General features: G+C 35.1%; 4 protein-coding genes across 9 annotated transcripts in view; all 4 read right to left on the bottom strand.

Moving 5' to 3' along the window:
* The window catches only part of LOC125263100 (zinc finger protein OZF-like), a 252,439-nt gene that overhangs the window by 37,394 nt on the left and 188,457 nt on the right, over nucleotides 1–26,588 (bottom strand). The window lies entirely within an intron of this gene.
* Nucleotides 1,290–14,808, bottom strand: LOC125263110 (gastrula zinc finger protein XlCGF7.1-like). The gene is made up of 4 exons (XM_048182008.1): nucleotides 14,610–14,808; nucleotides 14,067–14,195; nucleotides 2,647–2,707; nucleotides 1,290–2,161 (listed from the first exon to the last, which is right to left on the bottom strand). The coding sequence occupies exons 3-4, from the start codon at nucleotides 2,693–2,695 to the stop codon at nucleotides 1,290–1,292; spliced, it is 921 nt and encodes a 306-aa protein (XP_048037965.1). The 5' UTR covers nucleotides 2,696–2,707; nucleotides 14,067–14,195; nucleotides 14,610–14,808.
* Nucleotides 7,016–15,501, bottom strand: LOC125263116 (gastrula zinc finger protein XlCGF49.1-like). Of its 6 annotated transcripts, none has more exons than XM_048182018.1 (4): nucleotides 10,235–10,520; nucleotides 9,651–9,698; nucleotides 9,153–9,221; nucleotides 7,016–8,193 (listed from the first exon to the last, which is right to left on the bottom strand). In XM_048182018.1, exons 3-4 carry the CDS (start codon nucleotides 9,175–9,177, stop codon nucleotides 7,490–7,492), a joined length of 729 nt encoding a protein of 242 aa, XP_048037975.1. In that variant the 5' UTR covers nucleotides 9,178–9,221; nucleotides 9,651–9,698; nucleotides 10,235–10,520; the 3' UTR covers nucleotides 7,016–7,489. The 6 variants fall into 6 exon arrangements, with proteins under 6 accessions (XP_048037975.1, XP_048037976.1, XP_048037978.1 ...); XM_048182019.1 differs by lacking the exon at nucleotides 10,235–10,520 and adding an exon at nucleotides 10,086–10,228; XM_048182021.1 differs by lacking the exons at nucleotides 9,651–9,698; nucleotides 10,235–10,520 and adding an exon at nucleotides 14,815–15,501.
* Nucleotides 10,666–26,588, bottom strand: LOC125263012 (zinc finger protein 658B-like). The gene is made up of 4 exons (XM_048181845.1): nucleotides 26,318–26,588; nucleotides 25,859–25,898; nucleotides 21,827–22,978; nucleotides 10,666–11,984 (listed from the first exon to the last, which is right to left on the bottom strand). Exons 3-4 carry the CDS (start codon nucleotides 22,971–22,973, stop codon nucleotides 11,029–11,031), a joined length of 2,103 nt encoding a protein of 700 aa, XP_048037802.1. The 5' UTR covers nucleotides 22,974–22,978; nucleotides 25,859–25,898; nucleotides 26,318–26,588; the 3' UTR covers nucleotides 10,666–11,028.

Below are 26,588 nucleotides of genomic sequence, written 5' to 3'. Positions count from 1 at the left end.
AAATTTGTCACTGGTTTATTTTATTTATGTATTTGTCTTTGTCAATGCACTGTACCCCCTGACTGTTATTGTAATTCTTTAAAACAATAGATTTTTTTTTAAATAAAAGAAAAAAAATAGACGCTCCAAATTTTGTTTAAAACGGTAAAACATAAATAAAACAACATATCAAACTAAAATAAAAATGTATATGTTTCAATATATAACTAAAATTCGTAAATTTATTGATGCAAGAATCAATTACAAAGCAAGTTAAAGTCTAAACGAATGAGATTATTTACAAGATAGCAAAGCATCTCAAGAGAAGTGTAGATGGTCAGTTGCAAGCGGTCATCTGTATACAGAGCCATCACAAGGGTTGTGCGAAGTGTGCGCGTGCTTTAAGGGGCCTCACAAAATTTGACGAAGATATCACAAATTGACAGTGCCCCAGGATTTAAAGGTATTTCAGAGAATACAATAGTAAAAGAACTAGAATTTATTGTAATGTATTTTAACTATTTGTAAAATTATACATTTATTTTAAAACATGCACACATTCACTCAAATTATATGCTTAATGGTGAAAACGGCTTGTCACATTCAAAACGAATCACGTAAATTATATATATTCATTTGAAAAACAAAATGGAAACATTTAACAAAAGTCGAGTAGATCACTAGTTTGCTGTCGGTCATTTAACATTGACATTTATAATATTTAGCTAGCTAACCTTACCATATTGCACATGAAATGGCTGCAATTGTTGCTATGGGGAGAAGACACCATAGAGAATAAAGAGCGCCATAGAAGGTAGAGAATTTTTTCCACATCTATAAATTTATTTGGAATGCCAGAGGAACACATTACCTAACCATATTGTTTGCCAAGCCATGTTAATTTTAATTTGCAGCAAATTTGCAGCCCTCAACTATAAGCAAACTGATACATGTGCAGTATGAGAAAATTTAACAATTACATTTTCTAAACATTAATTCCTATTAAGAAGCAAAATCATATACAAGAATAAAACATGGTGATCGATGATCTTTGAGTTGATCTGAATCTCACAGTTGAAACTGCTGGTCTTGAGGTTGAACTTTATTCACTGTTTCTTTTTCTTGTTGGTTGTTGTGGTTGTTTTGGACAAATTCATCGCTTGACACATTATTGTGAGGATGCGGCTTCATACTGAATCTGAACTGCTATATGATTGTATTTTGTGTGACTGCGTAGAGCAGATGTTGGCTAAAACTCTTCCCATCCTCTCATCTGACCGACTGAATCTCTTGTCACAGTGTGAACACTTCTAAGGTTTTTCTCCAGTGTGAATCTTCTCATGCATTCGCAGATGTCCTGACCGTCTAAAACTCTTGTCGCAGTGTGAACACTTGTAAGGTTTCTCTCCAGTGTGGATCATCTTGTGTGTTTTCAGATGATCTGACCGATTAAATCTCTTGTTGCAGTGTAAACACATGTATGGTTTCTCTCCAGTGTGGATCTTCTCATGTTCATTCAGGTTTCCTGGCTGATTGAATCTCTTGCCGCAGTGTGAACACTTGTAAGGTTTCTCTCCAGTGTGAATCCTCTCATGTGTTTTCAGGGAAACTGCCCATTTGAATGTCTTGTCGCAGTGTGAACACATGTAAGGTTTCTCTGCAGTGTGAGTTATCTGGTGCTGTTTTAATTGGTCAGTTGTGATAAAAGTCTTCCCACACTCAAAGCACATATGATCTCTTACACCAGTATGTATTTTCTGATGTACTTTTAAACTTTGCCGATGTGAAAAACTCTTTCCACACAAAGAACATGAATGTGGTTTCTCCTGTGAATGAACTTTCAGGTGGCTCTTCAGGTCTGAAGCCCTCAAAAATGTTTTGCCACACTGATCACATTCATGCGGTTTCTCTCCAGTGTGGACGTTCATGTGTTCCTTAAGGGTTCCTTGATGTGGGAAACTCTTCCCACACTGATCACATGTGAACGGTTTCTCTCCAGTGTGGATTCTCATGTGTATCTTGAGACTATATTTGCGTGTGAAACTCTTTCCACACCGATGGCAGGTGACACATTTCTTGTTCCTTTTTTCCTTCATACTTTCAGTCTCTGAGCGAATTTTTTCTCCAGTTTTGACATGATGTTCCTCCTCCTCTTCACTCTCCTCATTCTCCTCCAGTAGGTCTGAAATGACAAAAAAAAAGTTAAATTTTAAATAATCATTAAAAAAAAAAAAAACGAGTGAAAGTAGACAACAGCTACATGAAATGCCTCAGGTTACAACTGTTACCATGGTTCCCTGAGAAGGGGAATGAGACACTGAGGTGTGAGAATGTGTCCTAAATTCCAATCTTGATTGAAAATATAAAATAAAATAGCTCAGATCATATTTTGTTTGGCCTTCTAATGTAAACAATCAATGTGAATGTTAATCAAATTTGGTTTCACTGACCATTTGATCAAAACAAGAACATGAAAGACAACTGATTTTCAGGCCTAATTTTGTACCTTCCACATAGAAAGTGCCTCCTATATTATTTTTTGGTTTAACTGTTTTTTCACAACTTCAATGGTGTTTTCCATCAACAACAGATAAAATTCTGATCAACTGCTTTATAACCTTAATATTCTTAAGCCTCATTAATGAAGGATCAGAAATAAACACCAACCTCTTTGTTCTTCAGTGTGTTTCATTCTGCAGTGTTCTGGATCTCTCATCTTCTCACTGTCCTTCAGTAAACTCTGTCTTTGCAGATTTCAGCTCTTCCTGATGGTTTGAGGCTGATGGGAATATTCCAGCATTTATTGGCGAATTGCAGTGGGAGGAGCTTCACTGAAGAAGGAGGAGCAGATCTGGCAAAATCAAGAAATCAGTTCCAGAGTTAGTGTTCATACAAATTTTTAGTACAAATTTTAATAATTATATTTACCTACTTGTCCAGTAAAGTAACTTTTAAGTGAATTGATCAGTGTTTTACATGAATTCACAAATTCTACCTGCATTTTAAAAATTTCATCCCCATACTGTATTGCTATATTTATCTAACCTCTCATTAACATATTGGCAAAAATTTATAGGGAAAAAAATAAGTACTTTTAACAGATATCAAATATAAACAATGTAAAAATAAGATTGAGAAAATAAACAAACATAGAAACTTACAAATTTGCAAGAAACCAATAACCAATGACTTAACCACTTGTTTTTGTTTTTTTGTTTTAAATGTAACATGGTTTACCACAGATTACTGAAATAAATGCAGATACTTACCTATATCTTGTAATGTCAAAATAACTGATCTGTTGACAACAATTAAATGATCTTAATGTGGCAATTTACGGATCTGAAGACATCAGCATAATGAATGAGGTGAAAACAGGATCTATTGACATGAAATAAAGAGGCTTTTCAGCTGCTCTGATAATAGTGATGATCCATAGACTATCAATACTCATTAAACAAGACATTCAGAATCAGCAGATCATCTCACTTTATTCTAAGTATTTAGAAACAGATTAAGTCAGAATATATGCTGAAAGCTTATAAAAGTGCTTTATTATTGTAATTTCTCAAATGATACAGAATATATCAGCAATATAAAGACAGACCTTGACACCCATCTTTAGGAAACATTGTTATTTGTCGATATGAATTTAAATATAGTTACATTTCCTAATAACAATAATAAAAATTAGCTTGCTAACACCTTAGCATTTTGTATGTGAAGACGGAAAGTTTTTTTTACAATAACGTGAAATGGCGTGAACTGTTTACCTCAGAAGACTACTGGCTGACGGGAGCGCGCGTTGGAGATGACATCATTACCGCAAAACGAAATCAACGATTCAGCAATTATCAAAAACACACCAAATACTGTATAAAACGGCAAAACATCTATAAAACAATATATCAAACAAAAATAAGGCTATAACAGTTACTGATGTAGACTGTCATATGATTCAATCTCAGTCATGTGTGGGATGAAAAAATTTTTATTAGGCATTTAAAACATTTATAAAGAAACTTAAAATATGGAAAATCACAAAAGCAGTCATATGGATTTTAAATTCAACTAAAATTATGAATTTATTATTGATGCAAGAAGTAGCAGACAATAAAAATGGACAACACAAGTTTTAATACAAAAAAAATAAAAGTGGATACAAATGACACAGATTTATATTGACTAACAAGATAGCAAAGCATCTCAAGCATAGGCATAATTTGCGGGTGGGACATGTCCCCACCACTTTTTGCCAGGGTCAATATTGTAGCCTCGTGGCATGGATGTATACTAATACAAAAGAAACATATCAAGTTGGTTAGCAATTCGTTTGTTTGTGTTAAATAATAGGCGATCTGGTGTTGGGATGTGTTGTTTTTGAAATCGCGTTGAGTGCTCGTTGCCGCTGTTATCAGTGGCGCAACAGTGTTCTCTTGGAGCTCGTGCTATGCAGTCTTCACACGGACGAGCGCTTCAGTCTATCGCTTAAAGGTGCCATAGAATTGAAAATTGAATTTAACTTGGCATAGTTGAATAATAGGAGTTCTGTACATGGAAAGACATACTGTAAGCCTCAAACATCATTGTTTCCTCCTTCATATGTAAATCTAAACAGGAAAAGAAGGGTGAATCCCAACATCCCAACTTGCAGTCTCTATAATTCATAAACTCATCTTCATTCTTATCGAGTCTCTCTAACAGTGTGTAGCTTTAGCCCAGTTAGCCGTGCAGCACACTATCAAACAGAATGAAATTTTAGTTAACATCCACAAAATACATGCCATACTTACGTGATCTGATATGCTGCACCACAAACAGTTTGTAAAGATCCATTTTGAGAGTTATTGTGAACTTCAGGATTGTTTATGGAATGTTTAATGGAGTCGTGAGCTTGGGGGTGGGGAGCACAAGCATTTAAAGGCAGGGTAGGTAAAAAATGTATAAAAAACTTTTTTTCAAAATTTGTTTAAACTTTATTTATATATCAATACATAATTAAAATGTAAGTACTCTGAAAAAGAAAGTATAAAAATCGAGTGTCTGTAGACCTCTCACGACTGTTTTAAAGACAGCTCATTATTTCCATTCACTCCACCCCTCCCTTCTGGGCTCCTTCCAAAGCCACGCCCCCAAAACACATGAACGCGGGACTCCGACCACTGAGCTGGAAGACGCATTATTTACCTGAGACGAGCGGAGAGGAAGGAGCACAGTGCATGTAGTGACATCATGTCAGAATCACATGTAATAAAAATAACGTTATAATTATGAAGATAAACAAACAAGATGTATTTTAGTACTCACTATCAAGCTAGCATATTGATATTGGTAAAGTTTAAAATATATATTTTTTGATTCGCTAACGAGCTAGTTATCAATAAGGCAAAGCTAAAAACAGGTTGCATGATACACGTTTTTCCATTACCATCATTTACACTGTGATGAAGATGAATTTCGTGTAAGATTCATAACATATACGTTGTTCTGCATGTAAGAGTTTCCATGATGAAAGCATTGTTGACTCTGATGAGGACTACACTGCAGAGACAAGTACCGCATTGCAGACACAAAATAATAACACACACATACAACAAAGTGTGTACGACACACACAGATACAAGATAAAGACATCAGTAAACATAGGTAGAGAATATAAAAACAAAAAGGCGAAAAAAAACGTGCAGGTAAACTTACAGGTGAACATGGTAAAAGAGTTAGACAGAGGGTAAATATAGTTCTAAGAAAAGTTCCTAGATGCAGAGTAACGTTAGGCCTACTATCTGTTAAACATGTATTTAGTTATCTAAAGCAAAATTATGCACAATTCAACACTATAGCTATCATCTTGAGCTAGGCCTATAGATTATTTATCGTCTCTACTACGGCTCGCTAAGTAATGTTATGTTAGCTATATTACGCAGCTACGTGTGCTAATGACACATGCTTCATGAAAAATAAACAAAAAAATATGTATGATCAAAATACAAAAAGAAAGATTTACCTGTCCAGCAGAAATAAAGCCATCAAGGAGTCACTTTTCAGCCCCTTGAGTTCCCTCAGTTCTTGCCATCGCTGGAGAGCCACGCCGATATTAACTCGCGTTTTATTTCTTTGTTTATCCAAAGACTTTTTGTTCATTGCCTTTTCTTGTACTGTTACCGTCTTCCTTTTTTTTGCCTGGTTTGCCTTCACTAACTGCATAGGCCGGTACTGTGAATTTTGCTTGCTGTTTCTCTGCCATTGTTTTGGTATTCCTAGGATCCGTGCCTCTTGAATTCCTCAAATCAAACGTGCGCGCGCAAGTGGGCAGGTCATGTGTGGCAAAAGGGTGGTTGCCATGGTTGCGAGAGAGTGACAGTCGCCTAAGCCAATCCTATGTTTCGTCCCGAATGGAAATAATGAGCTGTGTTTAATACAGATTAAACGGTCTAGAGTCACTCGATTTTTATACTCTTTTTATCAGAGTACTTACATTTTAATTATGCATTGATATATATAGAAAGTTTAAACAAATTTGGAAGAAAGTTGTTTATAAATTTTTTACCTACACTGCCTTTAAAGGTGTACACACCAAATCAGAGTATTAGATTGCCCACAATAGGCAGTTAAAACATGGTATAATAATAGACCTATTTGGTATTTTGAGCTGAAACTTCACAAACACATTCTGGGGACACCTTAGACTTATATTACATCTTGTGAAATGGATGTTCTATGGCACCTTTAACACTGTTGCGGAGATGGTGAAATTACAAAATAAAATGCACATAAACATGTCCCTGCTCTTGATATACACAATCACAGATGAACATCTTTGGTTTTAATGAGAAAAACATAAAATAAATTACACTAGGGCAGATTAGAACCCAGAACCTCTGGCATGCTGAACAAAAACTCTACCCCTAGTTCATCAGGACAATCTAATACTAAACACGGATCAAAGTATTTATTGGCTAATGTAAATACTCTTGAGACTAACAATATATTCTATTGTAGTAGACGTAAGGACAAAACTATCATATTAAACATGAGGTCTATGTCAATAACTTTTGTGAATTTATTATTGTAATGATACAATTACAATACACCCACACACACACATTTCTAATCCACACACTTTTTAAAACAAAGTTACACCACTGATCTCAAGACGGTAAGTGAAGGACAGTTGACAACTACATGACAGTATACCCTACATCTGCATTTTCTAAATACACTTTAACAGGAAGAATAATTAGTTGATTTAAACAACAACAAAGAATGTTAAAAAGTAAATCAGCCTCGTCTTCAGTTTCCTGAACAAGAACACTTTGAACCTGTAAAAACCTTCTACTTTCCTTCATAAAAGTGTAAACAAAGACTATACAGGATTGAAGCTTTGAGTTTTTCTGAATCTCACAGTTGAAGCTGCTGGTCTTGAAGATGAACTTTATTCACTATGACAAATTTAGATGAAGTTTCTTTGTCCTGTCACTTCACACTTGAAAGTGCTGGATCTTAAGATGATTTACTTACTGTGATTGTGTTTTGTATGACTGCGTAGAGCAGATGATTGGTTAAAACTCTTCCCACATGCAGTGCAGTGATACGGTTTCTCTCCAGTGTGGATCCTCTCATGTGCTTTCAAGGTTCCTGACTGATTGAATCTCTTGTCACAGTGTGAACACTTGTAAGGTTTCTCTCCAGTGTGAATTCTCTGATGCAGTTTCAACTGTCCAGCTCTTATAAAACTCTTCCCACATTCAAAGCACACATACGCTTTTTCACCAGTATGTATTTTCTGATGTAGTTTTAAACAGTGCAGTAATGAAAAACTCTTTCCACACAATGAACATGAATGTGGTTTCTCCTGTGAATGAACCGTCAGGTGGATCTTCAGGCCTGAAGCCCTCACAAATGTTTTGCCACATTGATCACACTGATGCAGTTTTTCTCCAGTGTGGATTTTCATGTGTTCCTTAAGGGTTCCTTGTTGCCTAAAACTCATTCCACACTGATCACATGTGAACGGTTTCTCTCCAGTGTGGATCCTCATGTGATCCCTGAGACACTTTTTGTATGTAAAACTCTTTCCACACTGACGGCAGGTGAAACGTTTCTTGTCTCTTCTTTTCAGTAAAGAAACACTTTCAGTCTGTGAGATTGTTTTATCTCCAGTTTTGACATGATATTTCTCCTCCTCTTCACTCTCCTCATTCTCCAGCATCACGTCTGAAATGAAAGAAAGTTAAATTTTAATAAATCCTTAAAAAGTGAAATTAAACAATGGCTACAAGAAATAATAATCATTTTTATAAATCTCTTTCCATGAACAAAGTGCACTGATCTTCCAGTTATTTCTTTTAAAACATAAAAGGGCACAAATCCCATGTTTCTGTAGTGAGATCTATTAAATATTTAATCAACTCCACGAACTAACATATTATTAACATTAAAAACAAACCAGTAGTGTGCATGAATATTCAATTTATAATTATTTTTCAAAAAATAAAAATAATTTTACTACGTTGCTTTGATGGCCGTAAATGCAGTGAATCCATGAGAAATCCCAAACACTAAAACTAGCAACTATAATTAAATGCACTGGGTGGCGCTGTGGTGTGCACTTAACAAGTTTATTGTATTTTATCACATAATGTCATCGTCTGCCTCACAAAGTTTGGAATTACTTAGACGAAAATTATCATACAAAATGGAATTACTTTTGATCCGATGAATTAACTAAACTGATTCATCATATCACCACCACAATGAGAAATCACATGAAATCTAAACACCAGTTTCATTATTTCACCCCAAAATGAAACTCAAACCCATAATTTCGTTCATAGTCAGTACACAAATTAAGATATTTTTGATGACAGAATGCTGTCAGATTTCCTTCCATAGACTGTGTTTGTAACTTACTTCTTTGACACTTCAAAATTTCAGAAAGAGTTACGAAAACTAATCCATACAAATCGAGCAGTTTAGTTTAGTTAATGTTCTGAAAAGAATCAATCGCTTCTTATGATGAACAGATTTGATTTAGTCTTTTACTCGCAGGTAAACTGGTTACGCAGCACTCAAGCAGAGCATATTGACAGCATCATCAAGCTACGCCTTTGCTTTGAATAGTGGCGAAACTTACAAACTGTGCCTTTGATGAAGAATCAGGAATAAACACCAACCTCTTTGTTCTTCAGTGTGTTTCATTCTGCAGTGTTCTGGATCTCAGAATTGCAGTGGGAGGAGCAGATCTGACAAAATCAAACAGAAATCACTTACTGGGTTTATGTTTTTATATTTATTCATTCGTTTTAAGTGTTTATGTTCAACTATCCATCTGGTAAAGTAACTTTTAAGTAAATTAACTCAAATTGTTTCATATGAATTCATAAATTCTACCTTTTATTTAAGAATTTCGTCCTCATAATTCCTACTCTTACCTCTTATTACATATTGGCGAAGAATTAAAAAATGTGTAGCCTACAACAATTAGCCTAACACATATCAAATATAAACATATAAGAATAAAAACAAGTAATAAAACTTAGAAAAATTAATATACAAGTTTGTAAGAAACAAATAACCCAACAATGGAGTTAATTTACAAGTTTAATTTTGTGTTATTGAACATGGTTTATCATGTTTTAATCAATGTTATGATCAATCAATGTGATTCTTACCTGTATCTCGTAGATGTCAAAATAACTGATAGTGTCATTTGCTCAAGTCTGTTGACAAATTAAATGATCTTATTGTGCCAATTTACAGATCTGAAGACATCAGCATAATGAATGAGGTGAAAACAGGATTTATTGACATGAAATAGAGGCTTTTCAGCTGCTCTGATAATAGTGATGATCCATAGACTATCAATTAAACAAGACATTCAGGATCAGCAGCAGATCATCTCACTTTATATTAAGTATTTGCTGCTAGAAACAGATTGTTTGATATTACTTTTTCACAATGACAGATAAAATTGCAGAAATAGAGGGACACTAACGACAACCACTTTATCAAACATTGTAATTCGTAGATAAGAAACTAAATATAGCTCGATTTCCTAAAAACTAACGTTACATTCATAACAATAAATTAGTTCCCTAGCATCTTACCGTTTTGTATGTGAAAAACAGACCTAACCCTAAGTGTTTTAGTAAGCAGACACATAAATGGCACCGAACTCGATGGAAACGATGAATGAATGACCGCGTAAAGTGTTATTTAAACTGTGTAGCGTATTTTACAATAACTAAATATTTACCTCAGGAGACTCGACAGACTGGAGGAAGGCGCGAGCTAGTGATGATGACGTCATCACCGCGAGACGACATCGGTATCAAAAACGCGCCAAATACAGTTTAAAACGGCAAAACATCTATAAAACATCATATCAAACAAAAATAAGGGTAAAACAGTTACTGATGTAGACAGACAGCCGTCTCATTATCTCTGTCATCTGTGGGGTGAAATATAGGCATTTTAAAGCTTAATGTCGAGAAATTTAAAGCAATCACAATATTTTAATGGCTCTAAAATATTTTTACTTGGTAACTTAAATGATTAAATTATTTATTTTTGATGTAAGAAGAATAAACAATAAAAATGGACAATAATGTGAAGCAAATGCAAAGTGCAAACAAATGAGATGGATAGCTGTAGAAAGAATCAATGAAGGACAACAAGAACAATTTGAAGAATTTAAGAATTTTCTTCATTAAAGTATAAACATGATACATATGCATAATAAAAAATTTAACATAAAATTTAACTCAAAGCATAATCATATCATTTATACCATGAAGCAAAATTATAATAATTAATGTCTAGATAATGTCCATCTTTGAGTAGATCTGAATCTCACAGGTGAAACTGCTGGAAGATGAACTTTATCCACTGTGACAAATTTAGATGATGGTTCTTTGTCCTGATACTCGTTGTGGCTGGATAGGACAAATTTACAGTAAATTAAAGAGATTTTATTGCTCGATGGTATTACTGTGTCACGTTCGGCAAGGATGTGGCTTCACGCTTGACAGCGCTGGATCTGAAGATGATCTACTTACTGTGATTGTATTTTTTATGACTGAGTAGAGAAGATATTTGAGTGAAATTCTTCCCACACTGATCACAAGTGTAAGGTTTCTCTCCAGTGTGGATCCTCTCGTGTGTTTTCAGATGTCCCGTCCGTCTGAATCTCTTGTCGCAGTATGAACACTTGTAAGGTTTCTCTCCAGTGTGAGACCTCCAGTGAAGTTTCAAACGATCAGTTGTAAAAAATGCCTTCCCACACTCAAAGCACTTATGATCTTTTACACCAGTATGTCTTTTCTCATGAAGTTTTAAATTGTGCATATATGAAAAACTCTTTCCACACAAAGAACATGAATGTGGTTTCTCCTGGGAATGAACTTTCATGTGATCCTTCAGGCCTGAAGTCCTCGAAAATGTTTTGCCACATTGATCACATGTGTGCGGTTTCTCTCCAGTGTGGATCATCATGTGTATCTTAAGGTATGATGATTGTCTAAAACTCTTCCCACACTGATCACATGTGAATGGTTTCTCCTCAGTGTGGATACTCATGTGAACCTTCAAACTCAGTTTGTGTGTGAAACTCTTCCCACACTGATCACATGTGAACGGTTTCTCTCCATTATGGATCATCATGTGAAGCTCAAGACTATGTTTGTATTTTAAACGTTTTCCACACAAAGAACATGAATGTGGTTTCTCCTTTGAATGAACTGTCAGGTGGTTCTTCAGGGCTGACGTAAACAAAAATGTTTTGCCACATTGATCACATGTGAACGGTTTCTCTCTAGTGTGGATCCTCATGTGAGTCTCGAGATTCTTTTTGTATGTGAAACTCTTTCCACACTGACGGCAGGTGAAACATTTCTTGTCTCTTCTTTTCAGTAAAGGGTCACTTTCAGTCTGTGATTGAGATTTTTCTCCAGTTTTGACATGATGTTTCTCCTCCTCTTCACTCTCCTCAATCTCCACCATCACAACTGAGATTAAAATAAGAAGGATACATTTTAATAAATACTTAAAAATTAAAATTAGACAATTCCTACGTGAAATTATGATCTCTTTCCATGAACAAAGTACAACGATCTTCCTGTTATTACTTTTAAAACATTATAGGCACAAATCCCATGTTTCTGTAATGAGATCTATTAAATATTTCATTAACTCCACAATCTAAAATAATATTAACATTAAAAAACAAATGATACAGTTCTGAAAGTCTAAGATGGATATTTAATTTATTTTAATATAAATTTTCTAAATTATGAACAAATGTTGAATGAACAATTGATTACCTACCCTACATTTTTCACTCAACACCATTTCAACATAAAATCCCTTCTTTTTTTAAAAACAAAAAAACAAAAACAAATTATTAAATTTATTCAAATGCAGACACCCAAGAAGTGACATCATTTGAACTCTTTCTAGTGTATGATGGGAAAATAATCTCAATTCATTCTAATGTTGACTGCATTCATCAACCCTGTTACCAAAGTTAAAGGAAAAATAACTTTATGAAATACAAGTTTATCAGAAAATATAAAACAGGTTTTGATTAATTTATGCTAAATCTATCATTCTCAATACTTTAATGTTGGTGTGTTTAAAGGGTCATCTAATTTTTTGAGATGTGAACAGATATGTACACGCTGCACATCATTAAGTTTATCCATAAATGAAAATAAGTTATTTTTGCATTTTTTAGAGCAAATTCTGTCTTCCGGTTTGAAAAGCCCAATCAGTAACGTAGGGCTGGGTGATACAGCTAAAAAAAATTATCACGATATAATGTTTCATATTGAACGGTATCAACAATTATTGAAAGAATTTTAGTAGAAAAAAATGTTTGAATTTAACCAATGCATTTTTAATTAAGGCAAACAACAAATAATTTTTAAAACAAAGCAAAATAAAATGTAAACAAATCTTTCTTATAATTTTTTTTTATGAAGATGAAATAAATAAGTGTTAAAGAAACTTAGAGCTGCACAATTCTGGATAAATTGAGAAACTTTTTGTTTGTTTCAAAACGAGATCACAATTCTGAATGACAACTAAACGAAATAACATGTATTATAATAATATTACAAAATATCAAGTGCTGCAGGCTATTTTAAAATTTTAAATATATTTGAATAAAAAAAAAATGTTTGGATGTATGATTCAATGACATGCTCATATGAATCAGTGTATTTGAAAGAATCTGTTGAATGAAGATTCAACGTCAAACACGTTTTTTTAAAAGTCACTTGTCGCCACCTTGTGGTGAAACAATGTAATCGATAAATGCGTCATTTTCAGCGAATTCAATCAAAAGCTGATAACATTGACATTAGTGTTTTATCTGAACTATAAACTTTTATCTCAGTACTTCTGTCATAACCTGAATATTTGTAGTATAGAAATAAAGATACTGTGTGATTGAAAACACTGTTTGTGCAGCTGTTTATACCGACATGACAACTGCTCTCTCAAGACGAACTCTGAAGTAGATCAAATGACATAAGGAAACCATGAAACTGCCACACTGACGAGCTGATATGTTGTTTTTTATTCACAATCTCCTTGTCACCGGCAGGTACAGCGCTCATTTTCATGTGTTTGTGTGTTCTGATCTTACGTGGCGATTGCACAACTGAACTCCACAACAGCTTGTTTGACGGAGTGAGCTTGAGAGTTGTTCATGCAACTAAAGTGAAACTATATCGAGAGATATCGAACATTTTTTCTATTGTTATCGAATAAGACATACTGTTGATAAATATCGATACCGTTTTATAGCCCAAGCCTACAGTAACGTAATAAAACTTTAATACATTAGGTCATCCATGAACATGATTTCTGTCCTGTCTGATTGTTTTTCATCAACTGTTTAGGTGAAGACGACAACTCCCATGATTCCAAGCTCATTCACTGCATCAAGCTACGCCTTTGTTTTGAATAAGCGACTTCTAGTGGTGAAACTTACATACTATGCCTTTGATGAAGAATCAGGAATAAACACCAACCTCTTTGTTCTTCAGTGTGTTTCATTCTGGATCTCTGATGTTCTCACTGTCCTTCAATAAACTCTGTCTTTGCAGATTTCAGCTCTTCCTGATGGTTTGATGCTCGTCTTCATTTGTAAACTGATGGGAATATTCCAGCATTTATTGAATTGCAGTGGGAGGAGCTTCACTGGAGCAGATCTGACAAAATCAAGAAGAAATCACTTACTGACTAAATGTTTTTATATTTATTCACATATTTTAAGTATTTATGTTCAACTATCCATCTGGTAAATTAACTTTTAAGTAAATTAGTCTCAAATTGTTTTATATGAATTCACAAATTCGACCTGTTTTTATATAAGAATTTCATCCACATAATTCTTACCGTCTTATTAACATATTGGCAAAGAATTATAGAAACAAATGTGTACAATTAGCCTAACATATAACAAATATAAACAATGTAAGAAAAAATAAACTTTAATATACAAATTTGCAAGAAACAAATAACCCAACAATGGAGTTTTACTTAACTACTTGTTTTGTGTGTTATTGAACATGGTTTACAGTCTTTTAATGAATTAATGAAATAAATGGGGTTATAAAACTTACCTATATCTTGTAGATGTCACAATAGCTGATCGTGTCGTTTGGTTCTGTTGACATCAATAAAATGAGCTTAATGTGGAAATTTACGGATCTGAAGACATCAGCATAATGAATGAGGTGAAAATAGGATCTATCGACATGAAATAAACGTAAACTACTATTTAAACGGTATAGTGTATTTTATAACAACGAAGAGCTAAATATTTACCTCAGAAGACTCGACAGACTGAAGGAAGGCGCGCGCTAGTGACGCTGACGTCATCATCGCGAGACGCGATGAAAACATCGATAAAACAACTTATTAAAAGAAAATAAGGGTAAAACAGTTACTGATGTAGACAGACGGCCGTCTCATTCCCTCTGTCATGTGTGGGGTTAAATATTAGGCATTTATTTATTTTTGATGTAACAATAAAAATGGACAATAAAGTGATGAAACAAATACAAATTGTAAACAAATGAGATGGATCTCTCTACAAAAAATAAATTAATGAAATATAATAAGAATTGCTTGAACATGTAAAGAATTTCTTCATAAAAGTAATATATATCCTATAGGGTGAATTCAGGTTGATTGGGACACTTTGCCATTGAAATGAATTGGAAAGTGTCCCAATCAACCTGAATTCACCCTACATCATAATATTTAACTCATAATAAAGCATAATTATATTTATACAATGAAGCAAAATGATATACAAGCATAAAACATATTGTCCAGTTGATCTGAATCTCACAGTTGAAAATGCTGGTTTTGAAGACAGAACTTTATTCAATGTGACAAATTTAGACAACGTTTCCTTGTCCTGACGCTTGCTGTGACAGATTTATGTTGAAGACATCTTGCTCGATGGTATTGCGGCTTCACGCTTGAAAGTGCTGGATCTGAAGATGATCTACTTACTGTGATTGTATTTTCTATGACTGAGTAGAGAAGATATTTGAGTGAAACTCTTCCCACACTGATCACAAGTGTAAGGTTTCTCTCCAGTGTGGATCATCTCGTGTGTTTTCAGATGTCCTGACCGTCTGAATCTCTTGTCGCAGTGTGAACACTTGTAAGGTTTCTCTCCAGTGTGAGACCTCCAGTGTAGTTTCAAACGTTCAGTTGTAAAAAACGTCTTCCCACACTCAAAGCACTTATGATCTTTTATGCCAGTATGTATTTTCTCATGAAGTTTTAAATTGTGCAGATGTGAAAAACTCTTTCCACACAAAGAACATGAATGTGGTTTCTCCTGTGAATGAACTTTCATGTGCGACTTCAGGCCTGAACCCCTCAAAAATGTTTTGCCACATTGATCACATTCGTGCTGTTTCTCTCTAGTGTGGATGTTCATGTGTTCCTTAAGGTTTGATGATTGTCTAAAACTCTTCCCACACTGATCACATGTGAACGGTTTCTCTCCAGTGTGGATCCTCATGTGAAGATCGAGACTCTGTTTGTATTTTAAACTCTTTCCACACAAAGAACATGAATGTGGTTTCTCCTGTGAATGAACTGTCAGGTGGCTCTTCAGGGCTGAAGTAAACAAAAATGTTTTGCCGCATTGATCACATGTGAACGGTTTCTCTCCAGTGTGGATGATTATATGTTCTTCGAGATCCGGTTTGTGTGTGAAACTCTTTCCACACTGACGGCAGGTGAAACATTTCTTGTCTCTTCTTTTCAGTAAAGAAACACTTTCAGTCTGTAAGCAGGTTTTTTCTACAGTCGTGACATGATGTTTCTCCTCCTCTTCACTCTCCTCCATCAGGCCTGAAATTAAAATAAAAAATCATAATTTTAATGCATTTTTATAAATTGTTTTCTACAATTGAGCTATATTGTAGGCTGATGGGAATATACATCATTTATTTTAGAGGTGTGCATGAATAGTCGAATATTTGATTTGTAATTATTATTCGAAAAATAAATGTTTTTTCCTGTTCACCCCAGCTAACAAAAAGACGTGACTGTTACATAACTGCAAACTTTTGCCGTGGCGACATAACTTACATTGCGACAATCGGAAAAGTGCAATTCCTGGATTTGTTGTGAAACAATAATTCTGTTATTAATCAGTTGATAACTTTTATATTTATTTATTTTTCTATGGGTGGACATGCAGTAGGGAAATTTCAATATTGTGTCTGACGTTTAATTGTACATTTTAAAAATCTAATTCTGGTAATCAAACATGAACATGTAAATTATGGTAATTAAATTATGACGTTGTGGTTAAGTTGCCAGTAAGTCATGTCATTACCAATATATTACTTATAGAGTGCTTATCCGGAACGTCCTTGGTTATCTTATAACGTTAGGAGATTGTACTGATGACATTGTGAGTTGGTAATTTAATTATAGGCATAACAATATTACGCATGCAATGTTGTAGTTACGTTACCAGTAAGTCATGAAATTACCAATATACACCGATCAGGCATAACATTATGAGCACTGACAGGTGAAGTGAATAACACTGATTATCTCTTCTTCACGGCACCTGTTAGAGGGTTGATATATTAGGCAGCAAGTGAACATTTTGTCCTCAAAGTTGATGTGTGAGAAGCAGGAAAAATGGGCAAGCGTAAGGATTTGAACAAGTTTGACTAGAGCCAAATTGTGATGGCTAGATGACTGGATCAGAGCATCTCCAAAACTGCAGCACTTGTGGGGTGTATCTGGTCTGCAGTGGTCAGTATCTATTAAAAGTGCTCCAAGGAAGGAACAGTGGTGAACCGGCAACAGGGTCATGGGTAGCCAAGGCTCACTGATGCACATGGGGAGAGAAGGCTGGCCCCTGTGGTCCGATCCAAGAAGGCAAGCCGGCAGAGGTAGTGTGATGCTTTGGGCAATGTTCTGCTGGGAAACCTTGGGTCCTGCCATCCATGTGGATGTTACTTTGACACGTACCACCTACCTAAGCATTGTTGCAGACCATGTACACCCTTTCATGGAAACAATATTCCCTGGTGGCATCTTTCAGCAGGATAATGCTCCTGCCACAAAGCAAAAATGGTTCAGGTGAGGTGTTGACTTGGCCTCCAAACTCCCCAGATCTCAATCCAATCTAGCATCTGTGGGATGTGCTGAACAAACAAGTCCGATCCATGGAGGATCCACCTCGCAACTTACAGGACTAAAGGCCCCGATATACTTAAACTAGGGCTGGACGATTAATTGAAAAGTAATCTAAACCGAAATTCAGAAACTCTAACCGACGTAATTTTCCCGTTTTTTTAATCCTGTTAATGCTTCCCCCCTAAAAACATACTACCGCGTGTGTAGTCACGTGACTCCGCCTCGTCCAGGCAGTGGCATAAAAAGCAACACTGATGTGAACGCCGTTTCAACAATAGTGATGGCGCGCGAGCGGTGAGCTTTGCGCCTTCACTAAACTGTCAGTTGTATTTGTTATAAGGTTTACCAGTTTATTCAAGCGATTTTAGACGACTGGGAATATATTATTCCAAGCTACCGTGCTCGCGCAGCTGCATTGTGTCACGAACACTCATACAAACAGTAGCTACGCAAAACGTGAAGATCGCGCGCACTGAGAGGAACGCAGGAACTAGTTGTCAGCGCTGTCCTGTAATTTATCACTAAAGTAGCTTAGAAACTCAAAACTTATTATAGCATATATTTTTCTACTTTTGAAGGAACTATTTACAACCCACAGCTTCACAATTAATAGAGAGACGGTATGACTAATTCACACACGCAATCACTCGTACTGGTACTGTGCTGAGCGACGGTTAGATGAATATGTAAATATATGCCATGCACTTTCTTGTCAGTAACAAAATAAACAACAAAAATGAGAAAACAGCAAGTATTTTTTATAGAAAGCATAAGAAAAGAGTCTGATCATAACAACATGGGTATGTTAGCGCGAGCTCTGAAAATTAGCTCTACAGTCACGTTTATTTATATAGCACTTTATTCAATAGATTGCTTATAATCCAGCAGCTTTACAGTATCAAACATGAAAAACAGTGTCAGTGCCCCATTTCATCAGAAGCACAACTTCATTTTCTACGACACAGCAGCTATCCAGTGTGTTCATGTTTTCACCTGCGGAGCTCTTACCTCAACGAACTCAAACACACGAAATGAGTCAGAGACGCGTCCCACGCGAGTGAAGGCGGAGCCTCGGCGCACACCTCCTATTACGTTATCGTCACGGACCAATGGTAGTACGAAGGTGTTTTGCAGCTGGAGCAAACTTTTCCTGAAAGTTCGCTTTGGCAGGCCGTTTCAAACTTCCAAAAAGAACACAAAACGAACGTCGTTTTGGCCTGATTTTGTTCGAAATGACTTCACATCAATTCGTTCTTCGATTTCGTTTGAAGTATATCGGGGCCTTTAAAGGATCTGCTGCTAACATCTTGGTGCCAGATACCACAGCACACCTTCAGGCATCTAGAGGAGTCCACTGCAGTCTCGACGGGTCAGGGCTGTTTTGGCAGCAAAAGAGGACCGACACAATATTAAGAAGGTGGTCATAATTTTATGCCTTACATACAGAGTGCGTATCTGGAGCGTTATTAGTAATCTTATAACATTTGGAGATAATACCGACAATGTTGTGAGATGATAATTTGAAGGTAATGAAATTACAAGCATGCGAAAGTCTTAGTTGCTTTGTCAGTTTTTAAGTCATGAAATTACCAAAAAGAAAGAATTACGTAACTGTTACGTTGTGTGTTAGCTGGGACACTGCTTGAGCTTAAATGCTTTTGATCTTTATATTTTTCTTTACGCATATTACTTAATGCTTTCAACTAAAAGAAAACCTTAAGATATAACGTAGGCTTGTTGTGTATATTGCCTAATCGTAAGCTTGTTCAGAAATGTTGAGAACTTGATGAAAAAAAAGTCAATTTAAATAAATATATGAATATTAGTTTTTTTCTGAGGCCAAAATATTCGAATACAATATTTTTGAAAAATGCCCATCCCCAATTTATTTGTGAACTGATGTGAGCATTAGGAAAAGAACGATAATTCCATTTAAAACGTGGGATGCGGCATCTAATTTCATTCTCATGTTGACATTAGAGTGTTAGCGCTGTAAACCTTTGGCATAGTTATTCTGTAGTAATTTTGGTGTCTGTAGTAAAAAGAAAACACACAGGTGCTTGAAAAGAGTGTTTGAGTCCAGATACCCTTAAATATTATAAAACATTTCTATTTAAAAATATTATAGTATTACATATGTCATTTGGATTGGTGTTTTGCTCATTTTACCCTTAGATCTAACTGCCAATCACATCCTGACTCTGTTTGTTGATCAACTATAAAATTCCTGGTTAGATTTATTTGATTCTTTTTAGCTTTTATAAATAAAGCTTATACTGTACATTCTGAACATTATTTACATGATAAAGACACTAAATTACTAATCATTACTAATGACACCCATATTAGAGTTTGGTTTTTCTACTTCCTGTCATTAAACATATCCATATGAATCAAAATACAGTCAAATTTTCTTACATTCATACCAATAAATTATTTTGATCATTAAATTATTGCCACGTTAACATGTTTCTATTCTTATGTAATCCCTTCAGAGATAAAAACTAACGTCACATTCAGTAACACTAACATTATCACTCTAAAAATAAAAAACTACAAAATCGTCAATGTCTGAATCACTTCAACATTTTCCTCGGATGTTCGGTTCGTGCTGAACTAAATCAGTCTGCAGGCGACAGAGAAGACCATATATATCGCTCTAGCCAATGAAAACAATAAATAACCTTGTAAATGTTGCTTAAACAAACTGTAAAGTGTATTTTATATATGTGTAAATATCAGAACTGCTGAACTCACCTCAGAAGTCACAACAAACGCGCTGACTGAACGAGGAAGGAAACTAGTGATGACGTCAGAGCGGCGATGCGAAATAAACGTATACTCACATAAACGCGCCAAATATTGCTAACAACGAAAAACATTTATAACACAAAAATTCGATCTCAGTTGTGTGTAGAGTTAAAAGTAATTTATCAGACAGTTAAAAAAATTATTTAAAGGCTTTATTATGAAATTTAAAACATAAGAGTTAATAGCTTTCAGATATAGGCCTAACGGAAATTATGAATTTATTTCTTGACGCAAGTAGAATTAACAGACAGTAAAAAGTTTCTAAGTGTCCAACTTTTGGAGCGTATTATAAAATAAGAGTCATTGGGGGAAAAAAATTCAGACCAGAGGACAGAAAAAAAATCTTCACAAATCCTGAAGAATGACATGCAATATTTATATCCAAAAGAAATCTGAATGAAGCGCAAGCTCTTTTTACTGCGGTCTGTCACCTAGTTAGCTAATATTGCGTAAGATAAACTAAGACTAGCTAAAACATTATAACATCCTAGACTTCGATTCTAAGATAAACACTTTGCCCAATTTCTATGTATCCTAATTATTGTTAATATGTAATTCATTTTTCCAGGAGCTCATTGCTTCTACGTTCAGTTAAACTGCTAACAGTGATTGTAAATTAATTGCCTAAATTATTACATTATTTGCTAACTGCATTCTTTAAATTGTAATGTTGACATGCATTCTCTGTAAAGCTTCTTTGAAACGATATGTATCGCTAAAAGCGCTATACAAATAAATGTGAATTGAATTGAATTATATGTTGAGTCATGAGTTAAGAGGTTCCAGACTTTATTGCTCCAGTCAACAAAGCTGAGATGCTGAACTTGTAACATGTATCTATTTGAAAAAAAAAAAAGTTTCTAGTACTTTAGTTTTAAGGAATAATCCATTTTTGGGTCTTACTTGAACACTGATAATAGTATTACTTCTCACAAATGTAACAAATAAAACATACAAAATACAACAAAACAAATAACATTTTTTACTTTTTTTCCTCCGTGTTTTTGTACCTCTACACGATTTTTGGAGCAAAAAAAAAAAACTATTTACTAATAATTATAACACAAATATTGTTTTTGTAATATAAAAACAATGAGCTTAATTATATTAAATGTTTACTTAAATGAAACCAATATGGTTTAAAATAATGTTTTAGTCATTGATTAAAATATGCATGAAGTTAGTATTCCTCCAGGGGGCACTCAACATAAATTTAATTAAACATGGAGAGACTCTTGAACGAAAAATGAGAAACAGATGTCCTATGCTCAAAGAACATACAATCTGATGTTCAGATTTGAAAACTCTTTCCACACAAAGAAATGTTTGCCGCATTGATGTCATTTGCGCATCTTCTTTCCAGTGTGGGTTTTCATATGTCGCTTTAGTGTAGGTTTTCCTGTAAAACTCTTCCCGCATTGATCACATGAGTAAGGTTTCTCTCCAGTGTGGATCCTCTCGTGTGTTTTCAGATGTTCTGACTGTCTGAATCTCTTGTCGCAGTATGAACACTTGTAAGGTTTCTCTCCAGTGTGGATCCTCTCGTGAACTTTCAGATTTACGGACTGTCTGAATATCTTGTCGCAGTGTGAACACTTGTAAGGTTTCTCTCCAGTGTGAATTATCTGGTGCCGATTCAAACCTACAGCTGTAATGAAAGTCTTCTCACACTCAAAGCACATGTGATTTCGTACACCAGTATGTCTTTTCTGATGTTCTTTTAAACTTTGAAGATGTGAAAAACTCTTTCCACACAACGAACATGAATGTGGTTTCTCCTGTGAATGAATTTTCAGGTGGCTCTTCAGCCCTGATGCCCTCAAAAATGATTCACCACATTGATCACATTTATGCAGTTTCTCTCCAGTGTGGATGATCATGTGTAGCTTAAGGGATTCTTTATGTGTGAAACTCATTCCACACTGATCACATGTGAATGGTTTCTCTCCAGTGTGGATCATCATGTGAATCTTGAGACTCTTTTTGTATGTGAAACTCTTTCCACACTGATCACAAGTGTAAGGTTTCTCTCCAGTGTGGATCCTCTCGTGAACTTTCAGATGTCCTGACTGACTGAATCTCTTTTCGCAGTGTGAACACTTGTAAGGTTTTTCTCCAGTGTGAATCTTCTGATGCAGTTTTAAAACATCAGATCTAATAAAAGTCTTCCCACACTCAAAGCACATATGATTTTGTACACCAGTATGTATTTTCTGATGAACTTTTAATTTTTGTGGATTTGAAAAACTCTTTCCACACAACGAACATGAATGTGGTTTCTCCTGTGAATGAACTTTCAGGTGATTCTTCAAGACTGAAGCCAACAAAAATGTTTTGCCACATTGATCACATTCATGCAGCTTCTCTCCAGTGTGGATGTTCTCTTTCCTCATTGACGGCAAGTGAACCATTTCTCTTCTTTTCAGTAAAGAAGCACTTTCAGTCCGTGAGCGAGTTTTTTCTCCAGTTTTGACATGTTTATCCTCCATCAGGCCTGAAATTAAAGTAAATAAAGTCACATTACACATAAATCATAAAAAAATCTGAGAGAAATGTGAACAAAGTAGACAACAGCTACACAAAATGCTGATCATTATTTCATTTTTATTCACGGAAAAAAGTAATAGTGAAAGAAATAGTGACATCATAGCATGAAGACGTCAGGAACATATGAAACGGCTTTTCATTGAGCGAACTGTCCGCAAAGAACCAGTTTGCGGAAATTAACCGGACTTTGTTATGATTTTGTTCATTTTTTTTCTATATCTTTGTGTTACTTGACAGGCAGTTTGGTCGCTTTATTAGAAAGTTGTTTCTCTGTGCTGTGTGTGAAAGAAAATAAAAGTTGTCTTAAGGCACAGGTATGGGGCTTACTCCATTTTCCGCGTCCCGCTCCATCTCGTGCACTAGGGCTGTGTATTGCCAAGAATTTGGCGTTACGATACGCATCACGATACAGGGGTTACGATACGATATATTGTGATATATTTCAATACTGTAAGAAAGGCGATATATTGCGATATTTCTTAGAAAAAGGATGTAATTTTAGAAAAAACGGTCATAAAGAACACACCACCATATGCATAAAACCTTACAAACAACTTTATTTTATTTAATCAATACAGTATCATTTGCATTTATATCACTAATCCCTATTTTGTGCAATCTAAGGGAAAATAGTAAAGTGACTGCAGGATTCTTTATGTGTGTATGTTTTAAAGGTTCACAGTATAGCAGTTTTTAATTTCTAAACTATTTAACAACTAGTGCATAGTCCATTTCATGACTGAATGTCTGTTTGTGTTATATTTAATAATGTAAAGCTGCTTGCTTTAAAGCAGTCTAGTGCTATTTAAATAAACTTGCCTTCACTGAAGTGCTGAACAGAGCTGGTGCAAACATATCCATATAGCTATGATCAGATGCTTTCTTTATGCCGGCACTGCTGTCATTTTTGTTGCGTGTTTATTTTGTTACTGAGAAGAAAACATGCAGTACATAACGTTACTACATATTCTATTGAACGCCAGATTCAATGCGTTTCCCGAGTTTTGGATTTTAACATGGCCTATTTTGCAAACAACTGACTCTTGTCGATCTCCTTAGTGGGTTCTTTATAAAATGAGTCAAAATGAGTCCACACTTCAGCTCTGTATGCCATGGGAGCTAAATAATTCTGTCATCTTGGAGGTGGGTTTGCTAATGCTAACGCTATTGATGCACCTCGCGCTTCTCAGGCTCGGCGTCAGTTTATTTTCTGAGATAACACTGACATCTAGCGGTTGGGTTTTATACAGTCCGTGGTTTAAACCGGACACAAAGCCAAGAACCTTGGATGTAAATAAAGAAATAAACAAATATCGATACAGTGTTTTTGAGAATCGATACAGTATCGGCAAACATAATATCGCGATTTTCACGTGTATCGATATTTTCTTACACCCCTATCGTGCACAGTTTAGCGCGCGCACCTTTTAAAGTAGCCTATACTCCTTTGGCCTTAAAGGATTAGTCCACTTTTAAATAAACGTTTCCTGATAATTTACTCACCCCCATGTCATCCAAGATGTTCACGTCTTTCTTTCGTCTTTCGTTGAAGGTCAAAATTACAGTTTCAGTGCAGCTTCAAAGGGCTTTAAACAATACCAGACAAGGAATAAGTGTCTTATCTAGCAAAATGATCGGGCTTTTTAAAAAAAAATACAACTGTATATACTTTATAAACACAAAATATCGCCTTGAACATACTTCCGGTTTCTGCATTCTTCAAAACGCTTACGCCATATGTCCTACGCCTTTCCTATTCTACTTATGGAAAAAAACTGAACTGGCACAGCGTTTGTTCCGTAAGTTTAATAGGAAAGGTGATTCAACTTACGGAATGAACGCTGCGCCAGTTTCGTTTTTTTTTTCCATAAGTTGAATAGGGAAGGCGTAGGACATACAGCATAAGCGTTTTGAAGAATGCCGAAACCGGAAGTGCGGTCAAGGCGATAATTTGTGTTTATAAAGTATATACAGTTTAATTTTTTTTTTAAATGACCAATCGTTTCGCTAATCATTGTGATAAGACTCTTATTCCTCGTCTGGTATCGTTTAAAGCTCTTTGAAGCTGCACTGAAACTGTAATTTTTACCTTCAACAGTGGAGTCCATTGAAGTCCACTAAGGAGAATAATCCTGGAATGTTTTCATCAAAAACCTTAATTTCTTTTCGACTGATGAAAGAAAGACATGAACATCTTGGATGACATGGGGGTGAGTAAATTATCAGGAAAAGTTTATTTAAAAGTGGACTAATCCTTTAAGTGTGGAAAGAGTTTGTGTGCACTATCTAGTGGACTGCTGTTTTTTTTTTTTTAAATCTATAGGGTATTTTGAGCTGAAACTTCACAGACACATTCTGGGGACACCTTAAACTTGTATTACATCTTGTGAAATTGACATTCTAGGGCACCTTTAATATTGTTACACGTTTTTAGGACTAGGCAAATGCATACTGTGAGAGCCACACTGAACTGTGTAATCATCATGAGGGGTATAGTTTACACACCAAGATGGAGAAATGGCATAATAATAAAATATATGCTGGATTAACTCTTTATTTAAGAATTTCATCCACATATTTTATTCCTGCATTTTATCTTACCCCTCATATACACACATAAACAAAAAATAAGGAGTGTAACAGGCTATGTAAGAATAAAAATTAAAATAAACAAATTTAGGAAAATAAATTAAAATTTTGCAAGAAACAAATAATGCACCGATTGAGTTTACCTTAAATTGTTTTGTTTATGTTTTAGTTTTGTGTTATTTGAAACCTGATTAATCAAAAATTAATGAATTAAATGCAATTATGATAGACTACTTACCTGTAGATGTCACAATGGCTGATTTGTCGTTTGCTTAAATCTGTTGACATCAATAAAATGACCTTAATGTGGCAATTCATAGATCTGAATGCATCAGCATAATGAATGAGGTGAAAACAGGATCCATTGAAATGAAATGAAGCTTTTCAGCTGCTCTGATAATAGTGATGATCCATAGACTATCAATATTCATTAAACAAGACATTCAGGATCAGAAGCAGATCATCTCACTTTATTCTAAGTATTTGCTGACAGAAACAGATTGTTTGAGTCAGAATGCTGAAAGCCTATAAAAGTGCCCTAATAATCAGATGATACCGAATAAAGCAGTATGTTTAGACAAATGACACATCTTTATCAACCATTGTAATTTGTCGAAAAGAATATAAATATAATTTGATTTCCTAATAACTATACACTCACGGCAATAAAGTAATTAGCTCGCTAACATCTTCTTACCGTTTTGTGTGTGAACACCTTCTTCCTTAAAATTGCTTTAGTTAGCAAAAACACAAGCAGCGCCGAACCGGTTGAAAAACATTCAGAAATAATCCCGGAAAACTTGCTGAAATGAAGGGTGTAAAGTTTGTTTTACAGGTTTGCGAAACAGCTTGAACTGTTTACCTCAGAAGACCATTTGTGTGAAAGGAGCGCGCGAGTGATGACGTCATCGACGCGAGGAGAAATCGGGATGCGTAAGCCCCGCCCTCACCGTGTAAACATTTGAGAC

This window comes from Megalobrama amblycephala, linkage group LG2 (assembly GCF_018812025.1).
Source record: "Megalobrama amblycephala isolate DHTTF-2021 linkage group LG2, ASM1881202v1, whole genome shotgun sequence".
NCBI classification, from domain to species: Eukaryota; Metazoa; Chordata; class Actinopteri; order Cypriniformes; family Xenocyprididae; genus Megalobrama; species Megalobrama amblycephala.
The sequence above is the reverse complement of the archived record's forward strand: the minus strand, read 5'-3'. Positions and strand labels throughout refer to the sequence as shown.

Excerpts from the sequence above, each read along its gene's own strand:
- LOC125263110 (XM_048182008.1), bottom strand. The coding sequence starts at position 2,695 with ATGAGAGATCCAGAACACTGCAGAATGAAACACACTGAAGAACAAAGA. Across the intron at positions 2,162-2,646 it reads ACACACTGAAGAACAAAGAG|ACCTACTGGAGGAGAATGAG; the intron begins GTTGGTGTTTAT and ends TTGTCATTTCAG.
- LOC125263116 (XM_048182021.1), bottom strand. The coding sequence starts at position 9,177 with ATGAAACACACTGAAGAACAAAGAG. Across the intron at positions 8,194-9,152 it reads ACACACTGAAGAACAAAGAG|ACGTGATGCTGGAGAATGAG; the intron begins GTTGGTGTTTAT and ends CTTTCATTTCAG.
- LOC125263012 (XM_048181845.1), bottom strand. The coding sequence starts at position 22,973 with ATGGAGGATAAACATGTCAAAACTGGAGAAAAAACTCGCTCACGGACT. Across the intron at positions 11,985-21,826 it reads TGGAAAGAAGATGCGCAAAT|TTGTGATGGTGGAGATTGAG; the intron begins GACATCAATGCG and ends TTTTAATCTCAG.